The 14,693-nt window shown below is 52.8% G+C and overlaps 1 protein-coding gene across 1 annotated transcript in view; it reads right to left on the reverse strand.

The window, feature by feature from the left end:
* LOC147123949 (serine/threonine-protein kinase NIM1-like) overlaps positions 1-14,693 on the reverse strand; it is a 74,385-nt gene that overhangs the window by 27,073 nt on the left and 32,619 nt on the right. Inside the window, exon 2 of the mRNA XM_085969922.1 lies at positions 5,081-6,949. Within this exon, the coding sequence (XP_085826048.1) occupies positions 5,081-5,372 (292 nt within the window). The 5' untranslated portion in view covers positions 5,373-6,949. The remainder of the gene's footprint in view (positions 1-5,080; positions 6,950-14,693) is intronic.

The raw sequence follows: 14,693 nt of genomic DNA on the forward strand, positions 1-14,693 counted from the left end.
TTTCTTTGTCCCGCTTTCTGCGTCTTAAAAAAAATGTTGCTTTTAAAACACATATTGTTTTAAAAAAAAATGATTTAGAAAGTAATTAACTTATCTAATCTCATTAATTTTCCTACCTTTCCCCGTTTTTCCAGGTAGGCCTAGAAGCCTCGGCGTCTCCTCCGCACCCACGCCCGAGCTAGGCACCTCCCGGCCCCACTCGAAGGCTGGAGGGCCGAGCCTCAGCCCAGCGCCGCTAGGGTGCGCGCGCAGCAGGAGCTGAGACGCGCTGTCTCTCTCTGGCTGGCCGGGGGGCGGGGCTTGCTGAGCGTCCAGCGTTACCCTGGCAACCGGGCCCGCCGGACGTCTCCCACAGCCGCAATCGGCGGTCTTCACCTCGGGGGGGGGGGGGGGGGGGGCCGCGACCCTCAGGGGGCGGGGGGGCCGCGACCCTCGGGCGGGGGGTGGGGGGCCGCGCGCGCAGCAGGAGCAGCTGAGACGCGGCGTCTCTCTCTCTGGCTTGGTCAGCGTCACGGTTACCCTGGCAACCGGGCCCGCCGGCCGAGAGAGACGCCGCGTCTCAGCTCCTGCTGCGCGCGCAATCGGCGGTCTTCACCTCCTGGGGGGGGCGACCCTCGGGGGGCGCGCGCAATCGGCGGTCTTCACCTCGGGGGGCGACCCTCGGGGGGGGGGGGGCGCCCTCCTCCCTCCCTCCCCTCCCCTCCGCCCTCCCTCCCTTCCCCCCCTCCCCTCCCTCTCTTCCCCCCCCTCCCCTCCCTCTCTTCCCCCCCCTCCCCTCCCTCTCTTCCCCCCCCTCCCCTCCCTCTCTTCCCCCCCCTCCCCTCCCTCTCTTCCCCCCTCCCCTCCCTCTCTTCCCCCCCTCCCCTCCCTCTCTTCCCCCCTCCCCTCCCTCTCTTCCCCCCCTCCCCTCCCTCTCTTCCCCCCAGTCCCTCCCTCTCTTCCCCCCAGTCGCTCTCTCTCTTCCCCCCAGTCGCTCTCTCTGGTTCCCCCCGTCGCTCTCTCTCTTCCCCCCAGTCGCTCTCTCTCTTCCCCCCAGTCGCTCTCTCTCTCTCTCTTCCAACAACAACATTCCCTCGAAAAAGCCTCGGCACCGCCGGGCACTTCAGCTAGTATACTTATAAAACACCTTGGGATTTTCCTTTATTTTGCCCGCCAGTGTTTTTTCATGCCCCTCTTCGCTCTCCTAATTTCTTTTTTAAGTACCCCCTGCACTTTCTATACTCCTCTAGGGCTTCCACTCTTTTTAGTCCTTTGTATCTGCCAAAAGCCTCCTTGTTTTCCCTAATCCATTCTTGTATATCCCTTGACATCCAGGGTTCCCTGGGCTTGTTGGTCCCACCCTTGACCTTTACGGGAACATGTTGGCGTTGTAATCTCTCTATTTCCTTTCTGAAAGACTCCCACTGCTCTGATGTGGATTTTCCTACAAGTCCACTTTGGCCAGAACCTGCCTTATCACATTAAAATCGGCCTTCCCCAAATTTAGAACCTTTATTTCCGGTCCATCTTTGTCCTTTTCCATGACTACCTTAAATCTCACCGAATTATGGTCACCGTCACCAAAATGCTCTCCTACTGACACATCTACCACTTGCCCAGCTACATCATTCCCTAGAATTAGGTCCAGTACCGCCCCCTCTCTTGTAGGACTTTCTACATGCTGGCTTTAAGAATTCCGCACCCTCTAAGCCTTTCACACTCTGACTATCTCAGTTAACATTAGGGAAGTGGAAATCCCCTACTATTATTACCCTATTATTTCTACACTTCTGAGATTTGCCGACATATCTGTTCCTCTATCTCCCCCTGACTGTTTGGGGGCCTATAGTACACTCCCAGCAAAGTACTTGCCCCCTTTTTGTTTAAATCCTTCCCAACAGCACTAGCAACCCCCCCTGCAAGGATATTGGTCCCAGTTCTGTCAACATGTAATCCATCCAGCTTGTACAGGTCTCATCATCCCCAGAATCGGTCCCAATGCCTCAGGAATTTAAGTCCCCAGATGTTGGTGAGGAAGACTTTGCAGGGTTGACTGGGCTGGGTGTGCCGTTGCCGTGTCCAAAGCCGGTGCCGCGGTCGATTTCGATGCGGTTTGTTACAACTGAGTGACTTGCTCGGCCATTTCAGAGGGCAGTTAAGAGTCAACCACATTGCAGGTGGGTCTGGAGTCACATATAGGCCAGACCGGGTAAGGACGGCAGGTTTCCTTCCCTGAAGGACATTAGTGAACCAGATGGGTTTTTATGGCAATCCGATAGTTTCATGGTCACCATTACTGATACTAGCTTTTTATTCCAGATTTATTTAATTAACTGAATTTACATTCCCCAGCTGCCGTGGTGGGATTTGAACTCACATCACTGGATCATTAGTCCAGGCCTCTGGATTACTAGCCCAGTGACATTACCACTATGCTACCATTCCCGTGCTAGGACAGTGTAGAGGGAGCTTTACTCTGTATCTAACCCGTGCTGTACCTGCCCTGGGAGTGTTTGTTGGGACAGTGTAGAGGGAGCTTTACTCTGTATCTAACCCGTGCTGTACCTGCCCTGGGAGTGTTTGATGGGACAGTGTAGAGGGAGCTTTACTCTGTATCTAACCCGTGCTGTACCTGCCCTGGGAGTGTTTGTTGGGACAGTGTAGAGGGAGCTTTACTCTGTATCTAACCCGTGCTGTACCTGCCCTGGGAGTGTTTGATGGGACAGTGTAGAAGGAGCTTTACTCTGTATCTAACCCGTGCTGTACCTGCCCTGGGAGTGTTTGATGGGACAGTGTAGAGGGAGCTTTACTCTGTATCTAACCCGTGCTGTACCTGCCCTGGGAGTGTTTGATGGGGACAGTGTAGAGGGGGCTTTACTCTGTATCTAACCCGTGCTGTACCTGCCCTGGGAGTGTTTGATGGGACAGTGTAGAGGGAGCTTTACTCTGTATCTAACCCGTGCTGTACCTGCCCTGGGAGTGTTTGATGGGACAGTGTAGAAGGAGCTTTACTCTGTATCTAACCCGTGCTGTACCTGCCCTGGGAGTGTTTGATGGGACAGTGTAGAGGGAGCTTTACTCTGTATCTAACCCGTGCTGTACCTGCCCTGGGAGTGTTTGATGGGGACAGTGTAGAGGGAGCTTTACTCTGTACCTAACCCGTGCTATACCTGCCCAGGGAGTGTTTGATGGGACAGTGTAGAGGGAGCTTTACTCTGTATCTAACCCGTGCTGTATCTGCCCTGGGAGTGTTTGATGGGACAGTATTCAGTGAATTTCTACGCCCCATTTTCTGTTCCGCACTGTGGTACATTCAGGAAGTGAAGCGCACAGGGCAGTGCCCACACACTCTCACCGACAGAGCTCATCACTCCCTTTCTTGTCCCCCACTAATGTATCGAAATTTCATGCCCCACTAATATATCTTCCCTTCCTCCTCCTACTCTAACTCATTCTTTTCTAGGGTGTCAGCTTTGGCTCAGTGGGTCACATTCTCGCTTCGGAGTCAGAAGTTTGAGAGTTCAAAATCCCACTCCAGAGACTTCAGCATAAAATCCAGGCTGAGTCAGTGCAGTGCCGAGGGAGTGCTGCACTGTTGGAGGTGCCGGCTTTCTGTTGGGACATTAAACCGAGGCCCCTTCTGCCCTTTCAGGTGAAGATAAAAGATCGCATGGCACTATTCGAAGAGTAGGGGAGTTTTTCTTTCTATCGCCTCACCTCCCTCAGTCTTCCGTTCCCCCTCCAGTCTACAGGCATTTAAAGCCCAATCATTACTTCCCGAGACCCTCATCCATATTCCAATGCTCTCCTGGCCGACCTCCCAGCTCGCACCTTCTGTAAACTTGAGCTCATCCAAAACTTTGCTGCCCCGTGTCCTAACTCACACCCAGTCCCGTTCACCCATCACCCCCTGTGCTCACTGCCCCGTGTCCTAACTCGCACCAAGTCCCGTTCACCCATCACCCCCTGTGCTCACTGCCCCGTGTCCTAACTCACACCCAGTCCCGTTCACCCATCACCCCCTGTGCTCACTGCCCCGTGTCCTAACTCGCACCAAGTCCCGTTCACCCATCACCCCCTGTGCTCACTGCCCCGTGTCCTAACTCACACCCAGTCCCGTTCACCCATCGCCCCCTGTGCTCACTGCCCCGTGTCCTAACTCACACCAAGTCCCGTTCGCCCATCACCCCCCTGTGCTCACTGCCCTGTGTCCTAACTCACACCCAGTCCCATTCACCCATCACCCCGTGCTCACTGCCCCGTGTCCTAACTCGCACCAAGTCCCGTTCACCCATCACCCCCTGTGCTCACTGCCCCGTGTCCTAACTCGCACCAAGTTCCGTTCACCCATCACCCACTGTACTCACTGCCCCGAGTCCTAACTCGCACCAAGTCCCGTTCGCCCATCACCCCCGTGCTCACTGCCCGTGTCCTAACTCGCACCAAGTCCCGTTCACACATCACCCCTGTGCTCACTGCCCCGTGTCCTAACTCGCACCAAGTCCCGTTCACCCATCACCCCCTGTGCTCACTGCCCCGTGTCCTAACTCGCACCAAGTCCCGCTCACCCATCACCCCCCGTGCTCACTGCCCCGAGTCCTAACTCGCACCAAGTCCCGCTCACCCATCGCCCCTGTGCTCACTGACCTACAGTGGCTCCCGGTTAAGCAGCGCCTCGATTTCAAAATTCTCATCCTTGTTTTCAAATCCCTCCATGGCCTCGCCCCTCCCTATCCGTCTAATCTCCTCCAGCCCCACAACACCACCCCCACCCCCCCGTGAGATATCTGCGCTCCTCTAATTCTGACCTTTTGAACATCCCCTATTTTCATCGCTCCGCCACTGGTGGCCGTGCCTTCAGCTGCCCAGGCCCTAGCCTCTGGAATTCCCTCCCTAAACCTTTCCGTCTCTCAACCTCGCTTTCCTCCTTTAAAAGGCTACTTAAAACCTACCTCCTTGACCAATCTGCCCTAATATCTCCTGGTGTGGCTTGATGTCAAATTTTGTTTGAGAATCGCTCCTGTGAAGCGTGATGAAGTTAATCAGCGACGCGCATGTGGACGATACAGAGAAGCCCAACCCCGGTCCCCTCAGTCACTACCTTTCGTCAGTGAGTGGACACCGAGCTTGACTTGCGAGAAGTTGCCGCTGCCGATCTCGCCTCGCACGCGGTAGAAGCCGATCCTCTTGCCCAGCGTCACCTCCTTGATGGTCCGCTCGTCGTGCGCCATCTCGTGGGAGAGCTTCTCCAGCGGGGTCAGCCTGCGCGGCTGCCCGTCCTCGCCCTCCTCGTAGACCTCTGCCCGCATGTAGTCCTCCGCGCTGTTCTGCCGGCTCCACCGGGCGTAGCGGTGGTTAACCATGGTACCACCATTGGCGTAGACCGCGGTCATACTCTGGAAAGGCAACCGCGGCTTCTTTGCGCTCGGTTTGGGTTTTTCCTTCTCGCCCTACATCGCTCTTGGGTCTCGGCCGCGGCACAGTGGGTGGCACTCTCACCTCCGAGTCAGAAAGTCGTGGGTTCGAGTCCCCACTCCAGAGACTGGAACACAAAAATCCAGGCTGACACTCCCAGTGCAGTGCTGAGGGAGTGCCGCACTGTCGGAAGTGCTGTCTTTCGGATGAGACGTTAAACCGAGGTCCCTCTCAGGTGGACGTCAAAGATCCCACAGCCACTTATTCAAAGAAGGGCAGGGGAGTTCTCCCCGGTGTCCTGGACAACATTTATGCCTCAACTGCCATCACTAAAAAAAAAATTATCCGGTCATTATCACATTGCGGTTTGTGGGAGCTTGCTGTGCGCAAATTGGCTTCTGTGTTTCCTACATTACAACAGTGACTGTGCTTCAAAAGTACTTCATTGGCTGTGACACGCTTCGGGACGTCCCGAGGTCATGAAAGGCCCTGCACCGCGAAGCTCTCGAGCTCAAATACCTTCTCCAGCCTCGTGGGTTTCAAGCGAGTTTATTTGCTGCTTTCCAACAGCCTGTCTCGTTCGAGAATTATCTGTGGTGAAATCGGTCAGGCACAGAATGCAGGCAGGAAGGCAGATGCCATCTTTCCCCGCTGGGCAAATTTCTACGGCAAGTGGAGAAAGAACAATTTTTTTCCCCTCCACGAACAAACTGGGCTTAATTATCTTTCAGCTGGTGGTAGAGTCTCCATTGGAGAACCGACAAAAAGGTGAAATCTTCTCATTAAAAATGTTTCTTTCAGGGTTCCCTTTGTCAAGCGCTTGTTAAAACGGGCGTCATTTCCCAACTTCTCCCGAGAAACGGGTGGGAAGCTTGTGTACAACAAGACGTCTTAGTGCAGAAATATCTCTTCACGGGGAGGGAATCCTGTCGCCCAGGTTCGAAGTCTTGGCGGAGTGTGGGTGGGTTGGGGGGGGGGGGGTTGGGGGGTGATGGAGGTGCGTGGCAGTTTAAAGCCCCCTCATTGTTGGGCTAACTGTATGGCATGCTGGTCCAATAGAGGGAGGCCTCTCTCCCTCATCTTCAGCTTGGGGTGTCGATTTGATTCAATTTTTTTGTCTATCCGAGCCCCCACCCTGTTACGCTTCTTTGGGCACTGCCAGCTCAGGTTGAAAGCTCTGGGTTTATCGGGAGCCACTCCCTAAATCCTGCCGGCGGCATCCTGAAGGATTGTGGGTAATCGATTGCCCCCTTGCAGGGGTAACGAACGGCAGCTTTGGAGGTGGGGGAGAAATCGGTGTGTTGCAAAGAGGAGGAAAGGGGCTCCCTGTGTCTTTCCACACTCGATTCGATGCCTTTTTGCGAACCAGGGTCTCTCAACTGAACCCTCAGTGCCGCTGGTAGCTGGAGAATCGTCAGCAGCTGGGGTCAAAGGCAAGGCGACTCAGGAGATCAAACTTCTTTTTCTCTTTCAGCTCTCTCTGTCGTTCTCCTTTGTTCAGTCGATCCTTCAGGCGCCGCTTCAGTCGGAGAAGGTGCGATGATGACCTTTCACCCTGCAGGAATAAATTAGGCAAATATCTTAATCCACACAAGCCTTTGATGCGATAATTATTTTCAGAGCAAAGATGCACCAGAATGATACCGGGGCTTATAGGGGTTAAGTTATGAGACAGGTTGCATAATCCTGGCTTGTGTTCCCTTGAGTTTAGGAGATCGAGGGGTGATCTGATCGAGGTCTTTAAAATGATAAAAAAGGAATTTGATAAAAGTTAAGAGTCAATCATATTGGTGCGGGACCTTCTGCTCGATCCTGGGCCAGGTCTCCACACCCCTAGCCCAGTAACATAACCACACTACTGTCCCCAAGACTAGAAGGTCGAATGATCAGACCACAGCGCCAGTACAGTACACGAGGGGTTAATGCCGATCGCTGTACAAGAAATAAACAGATTAATCAACAGAACTTCAGAGGCAGCATAGCTGAGAGAGCACAAGATGTTGATTATACACTGCGAGGAGATGGAGGGGGGGAGAGCGAGAGATGGAGGGGGGAGAGCGAGAGATGGGGGGGGAGAGCGAGAGATGGAGGGTGGTGGGGGAGAGCGAGAGATGGAGGGTGGTGGGGAGAGCGAGAGATGGGGGGAGAGCGAGAGATGGAGGGGGGGAGAGCGAGAGATGGAGGGGGGGGAGAGCGAGAGATGGAGGGGGGGAGAGCGAGAGATGGAGGGGGGGAGAGCGAGAGATGGAGGGGGGGAGAGCGAGAGACGGAGGGGGGAGAGCGAGAGTCGGAGGGGGGGGAGAGCGAGAGGTGGAGGGGGGAGAGCGAGAGATGGAGGGGGGGAGAGCGAGAGATGGAGGGGGGAGAGCGAGAGATGGAGGGGGGAGAGCGAGAGACGGAGGGGGGAGAGCGAGAGACGGAGGGGGGGGAGAGCGAGAGACGGAGGGGGGAGAGCGAGAGACGGAGGGGGGAGAGCGAGAGACGGAGGGGGGAGAGCGAGAGACGGAGGGGGGAGAGCGAGAGACGGAGGGGGGAGAGCGAGAGACGGAGGGGGGAGAGCGAGAGACGGAGGGGGGAGAGCGAGAGTCGGAGGGGGGGGAGAGCGAGAGGTGGAGGGGGGGGGAGAGCGAGAGGTGGAGGGGGGGAGAGCGAGAGGTGGAGGGGGGGAGAGCGAGAGATGGAGGGGGGGAGAGCGAGAGATGGAGGGGGGGAGCGAGAGATGGAGGGGGGAGAGCGATAGAGATGGAGGGGGGGAGAGCGATAGAGATGGAGGGGGGGGAGAGAGATAGAGGGGGGGGAGAGAGATAGAGGGGGGGAGAGAGATAGAGGGGGGGAGAGAGATAGAGGGGGGGAGAGAGATAGAGGGGGGAGAGGGATAGAGGGGGGAGAGGGATAGAGGGGGGGGAGAGAGATAGAGGGGGGGGAGAGAGATAGAGAGATAGCCCTGAAATGCCAAGAGATGATCATAGAGAATAGTCCCCTCAGTCAACTAGTCCTGGGACTCAGTGAAGTAACTACTAACACTACTAATAATAATCAGCTCCAGGACAGTGACATCCTAGCACAGAGAATTCGACCCAACACAATTGTCACTGAACAGAAAGGAAAAATATTTGACCTATTGGACAGAAACGACAAAAACCCAAAACAAACTCGATTGCTATTTGGCCCTAAACAGACAATACACCATGGCTGAATACCTGACCATGGTGAAAGATAGCAAACTGAGAAAAACCTTGACAATGTATAGACTTAGTGAGCATAGCCTGGCCATCGAAAAAGGCAGACACAGGCAGACCTGGCTGCCAAGAGAGGACAGGATGTGCTCTCACTGCAGTCAGGGAGTGGTGGAGACAGAGATGCACTTCCTCACAACTTGTGGAAACTATCAGGACAGAAGGGGGAATTTCTACCCAAAATTCTTAAAAATTTGCCCTGAATTCAAAAATTTGAATGACTACCAAAAACTCCCATATCTATTAGGGGAACAGAGAAATTGCGTAACTTTAGCGGCAAACTATGTTACAGCTTGCCATAAGCAGAGGGACAACCATTAAATCTAAGAAAAGATTATATGGATATTATATGTGTGTATTTTATATATACAGGGATATATCTGTCTATACACTGTATGTCTAGATCTGCGTTTACAGGTTCAATCATACATGTTTTTCTGTGCTTTGGCAACATAAGATGTACCTTGTCATGCCAATAAAGCAATTTGAATTGAATTGAATTGAGAGATAGAGGAGGGGAGAGAGAGATAGAGGGGGGGGGAGAGAGATATAGGGGGGAGAGAGATAGGGGGGAGAGAGATGGGGGGGAAGAGAGAGATAGAGGGGGGAGAGAGAGATAGAGGGGGGGAGAGAGAGATAGAGGGGGGGAGAGAGAGAGAGGGGGGGAGAGAGATAGAGGGGGGGAGAGAGAGATAGAGGGGGGGAGAGAGATAGAGGGGGGGGAGAGAGATAGAGGGGGGGAGAGAGAGATAGAGGGGGGGAGAGAGATAGAGGGGGGGAGAGAGAGATAGAGGGGGGGGAGAGATGGGGGGGAGAGAGATAGGGGGGGAGAGAGATGGGGGGGGAAGAGAGAGATAGAGGGGGGAGAGAGAGATAGAGGGGGGGAGAGAGAGATAGAGGGGGGGAGAGAGATGGGGGGGAGAGAGATAGAGGGGGGGAGAGAGAGATGGGGGGAGAGAGATAGGGGGGAAGAGAGAGATAGAGGGGGGAGAGAGAGATAGAGGGGGGGAGAGAGATAGAGGGGGGGGAGAGATAGAGGGGGGAGAGAGAGATGGGGGGGGAAGAGAGAGATAGAGGGGGGGGGAGAGAGATAGAGGGGGGGAGAGAGATGGGGGGGAAGAGAGAGATAGAGGGGGGGAGAGAGAGATAGAGGGGGGGAGAGAGAGATAGAGGGGGGAGAGAGATGGGGGGGAAGAGAGAGATAGGGGGGGGGAAGAGAGAGAGAGGGGGGGAGAGAGAGATAGGGGGGGAGAGAGAGAGATAGAGGGGGGGAGAGAGAGATAGAGGGGGGGAGAGAGAGATAGAGGGGGGGAGAGAGAGATAGAGGGGGGGAGAGAGAGATAGAGGGGGGGAGAGAGAGAGATAGAGGGGGGGAGAGAGAGATAGAGGGGGGGAAGAGAGAGATAGGGGGAAGAGAGAGATAGAGGGGGGGAGAGAGAGATAGAGGGGGGGAGAGAGAGAGATAGGGGGGGGAGAGATAGAGGGGGGGAGAGAGAGATAGAGGGGTGGAGAGATAGAGGGGGGGAGAGAGAGAGATAGAGGGGGGAGAGATAGGGGGGGGAGAGAGAGATAGAGGGGTGGAGAGATAGAGGGGGGGAGAGAGAGATGGGGGGGAAGAGAGAGATAGAGGGGGGGAGAGAGATGGGGGGGAAGAGAGAGATAGAGGGAGGGAGAGAGAGATAGGGGGGGAGAGAGATAGGGGGGGAAGAGAGAGATGGGGGGGGAGAGAGATAGGGGGGGAAGAGAGAGAGAGGGGGGGAGAGAGAGATAGGGGGGGGAGAGAGAGATAGAGGGGGGGAGAGAGAGATAGAGGGGGGGAGAGAGAGATAGAGGGGGGAAGAGAGAGATAGAGGGGGGGGAGAGAGAGATAGAGGGGGGGAGAGAGAGAGATAGAGGGGGGGAGAGATAGGGGGGGGAGAGAGAGAGATAGAGGGGGGAGAGAGATGGGGGGGGAAGAGAGAGATAGAGGGGGGGAGAGAGAGATAGGGGGGGGAGAGAGATGGGGGGGGAAGAGAGAGATAGAGGGGGGGAGAGAGATAGGGGGGGAAGAGAGAGAGATGGGGGGAGAGAGAGATAGAGGGGGAAAAGCCTGCGGGACAGACGGCATACTAAACGAGATGATTAAACACACAGACAACAAAATGAAACTGGCTACCCTAAAACTCTTCAACTTGGTTCTGAGTGTCGGTTATTTCCCTGATATCTGGAACAAAGGACTCATAACGCCCATATGCAAAAGTGGGGACAAAATCGACCCAAACAACTATCGAGGCATCTGTGTAAACAGTAACCTGGGGAAGGTATTCTGTAGCATCATAAACAAAAGACTTATAAACTTCCTTGAGGAGCACAATGTCTTGAGTAAAAGCCAAATTGGATTCCTGCCAAACTATAGAACATCCGATCATATCTTCACCCTACAGACCCTAATTGTCAAACACGTTCACCATAACAAAAGCAAAATCTACACATGCTTTGTAGATTTCCAGAAGGCTTTCGACTCCATCTGGCATGACGGTTTATTCCTGAAACTTATCGAAAGTGGGGTCGGAGGGAAAACATATGATGTAATTAAATCAATGTATACAAACAACAAATGTGCAGTTAAAATTGGAGACAAACAAACAAAATACTTCCCACAGGGGCGGGGGGTGACGCAGGGCTCGCCAATCTCACCGACACTCTTTAATATTTACATAAATGGATTGGCAAAACTACTTGAACAATCTACAGCACCCGGCCTCACCCTATATGAGTCCAAGGTTAAATTCCTCCTCTATGCAGACGACCTGGTTCTGCTGTCACCTACTAAAGAGGGGCTACAGCAAAACCTGGACCTGCTGGAGTCGTACTGCCAGACTTGGGCCCTGACAATAAATCCCCAAAAAAACAAAGTCCTTGTGTTCCAGCAAAGATCCAAACATCAGGGACCCAAAATAAATTTCACAGTAGGAACAACCAAAATTGAACAAACCACTAACTACACATACTTGGGCTTAAAAATCAGTTCTACGGGAAACTTCAAACTGGCTGTGAATGAACTGAAAGAGAAAGCAAGAAGGGCTTTCTATGCCATCAAAAAATCAATCCAAATAGAAATCCCAATTAGCATTTGGCTCAAAATTTTCAAATCAGTAATTGAACCAATTGCACTCTATGGCAGTGAGGTATGGGGACCGCTAACTCAACAAGAATTTGCAAAATGGGACAAACACCCAATTGAGATCCTACATGCAGAATTCTGTAAAAGTATCCTCCGGACTCAAAGGAAAACAGTAAACAGTAAAGGAACTAGGCCAATATCCATTAATAATCACTATCCAAAAAAGAGCCACCAAATTTTGGAATCACCTACAAATGAGCAATCCCCAATGCTATCACTACGACGCCCTGAAATGCCAAGAGCTGACCATAAAGAAGAATACCCTCAGTCAACTAGTCCTGGGACTCAGTGAAGTAACTACTAACAATACTAACAATAACCAGCCCCAGGACAGTGACAGGGTAACACAAAGAATTCGACCCAACACAATCGTCGCTAAGCAAAAGGAAAAATATCTGACATATTGGGCAGAAACAACAAAAACCCAAAGCAAACTCAATTGCTACTTGGCCCTAAACAGACAATACAACATAGCTGATTACCTGACCATGGTAAAGGATAACAAACTGAGAAGAACCTTGACAAGGTACAGACTTAGCGAACATAGCCTAGCGATCGAAAAAGGCAGACACAGGCAGACCAGGCTGCCAAGAGAGGACAGGATATGCTCTCACTGCAGTCAGGGAGTGGTGGAGACAGAGATGCACTTCCTCACAGCTTGTGGAAAATATCAGGGCATCAGGGAGAATTTCTACCAAAAATTCTCACAAATATGCCCTGATTTCAGAAATCTGAATGACAACCAAAAACTCCCATTCCTACTGGGAGAGGAGAGAAGCTGTATAACACTGGCGGCACACTATGTTACAGCTTGCCATGAACAGAGGGACAACCAGTAAACTAAGAAAAGAATATATATAAACAATGCGAATGTATATTTATACACTCAGGGATATACCTGTTTATACAATGTATGAATAGAACTGCGTTTATGTGCTAAACCATAAATGTATTTTGATGCTTTGGCAACTTAAGATGTAACTTATCATGCCAATAAAGCGATTTGAATTGTGAATTGAATTGAGAGAGATAGGGGGGGGAAGAGAGAGAGAGGGGGGGGAGAGAGAGATAGGGGGGGAGAGAGAGATAGAGGGGGGGAGAGAGAGATAGGGGGGGAAGAGAGAGATAGAGTGGGGGGAGAGAGAGATAGAGTGGGGGGAGAGAGAGATAGAGGGGGGGAGAGAGAGATAGAGGGGGGGAGAGAGAGGGGGGGAGAGAGAGATAGGGGGGGAGAGAGAGATAGAGGGGGGGGAGAGAGAGATGGGGGGAAGAGATAGAGGGGGGGAAGAGATAGAGGGGGGGAGAGAGAGATAGAGGGGGGGAGAGAGAGATAGAGGGGGGGAAGAGAGAGATGGGGGGAAGAGAGAGATGGGGGAAGAGAGAGATGGGGGGGAGAGAGAGATAGAGGGGGGGAGAGAGAGATAGGGGGGAGAGAGAGATAGAGGGGGGGAGAGAGAGATAGAGGGGGGGAAGAGAGAGATGGGGGGAAGAGAGAGATGTGGGGAAGAGAGAGATGGGGGGGAGAGAGAGATAGAGGGGGGGAGAGAGAGATAGAGGGGGGGAGAGAGAGATAGAGGGGGGGAGAGAGAGATAGAGGGGGGGGAGAGAGCACGAGACAGACAAAGGGACAGCGAGGAGAGAGAGAGAGAGATAGAGTGAGGTGGGGGGAAGGGACGAGTGATACAATAATGAATGCGTTTTTTGTCTATTTCAGTGTTTCACACACAATGAATTAGTTTGAAGTGCAGTAACTGAAATTGTGCAGGAAATGTGGCAGCCAATCTGTGCACTGCAGGATCCCACAGCCAGCAAGTGAGGGCAAATTTCTCACAGCTAGGGCTCTGGGTACAGGAAAGAACTGGAGGAAATGGGACTGGGTATCAATGGGAATATCCACAGCCTGCTCAAAGCCGAATGACAGAGCAGCTTTAGGGACAGTACATGGCCCTCCAATGAGAATCAAACAGCTTTGAAGTATCTATTAATTTCCCCTCCAGGCATCGATGTCAAATCTATAACTCAAAAATAACTTCTGTCCTCATTCAGCACCTTTAACATAGTAAAACATCCCAAGGCGCTGCACAGGAATGTAACAAGACAAAAATTTAACATCGAGCCACATAAAGAGATATTAGGAGAGATGAACAAAAGCTTGGTCAAAGAGGTAGGTTTTAAAGAGCTTCTTAAAAGGAGGCGAGAGAGATGGAGAGGTTTAGGGAGGGAATTCCAGAGCTTAGGGCCCAGGCAGCTGGAAGTACGGCCGCCAATGATGGAGCGAAGGAAATCGACGATGCGCAGGAGACCAGAATTGGAGGAGCGCCGAGATCTCGGAGGAGATTACAGAGATAGGAAAACAGGATGCCAAAGGGCTCGAAGTTATGAATGAGGGGTCATAGGGTCATAACGGCATAGAAGGAGGCCATTCGGCCCATCGAGTCCATGCCAGCTCTCTGTAGAGCAATCCAGTCAGTCCCATTCACCCGCTCTATCCCCGTAGCCCTGCAAGTTTATTTCCCTCAAGTGCCTATCCAGTCGCCCCTTGAAAACATTGAGTGTCTCCGCTTCCATCGGCAGCGAGTTCCAGGTCAACACCACTCGCTGCGTAAAATAGCTTTTCCTCATCCCCCCTGTATCTCTTGCCCAAAACCATAAATCTGTGTCCCCCTAGTCCTTGTACCATCAATTAATGGGAACAGCCTTTCCCTGTCTAGCCTATCCAAACCCGTCATAATCTTGTACACCTCTATCAAATCACCCCGCAACCTACTTTGCTCTAATGAAAACAAATCCAGCTTCTCCAACCTGCCCTTGTAGCTAAGATCCTCCATCCTTGGAACCATTCTGGTAAATCTCCTCTGCACCCTCTCAAGGGCCTTCACATCCTTCCTAAAGTGTGGTGA

This window comes from Somniosus microcephalus, chromosome 1 (genome assembly GCF_052327205.1).
Source record: "Somniosus microcephalus isolate GS21.2 chromosome 1, FLI_Smic_1.0, whole genome shotgun sequence".
Taxonomy (NCBI): Eukaryota; Metazoa; Chordata; class Chondrichthyes; order Squaliformes; family Somniosidae; genus Somniosus; species Somniosus microcephalus.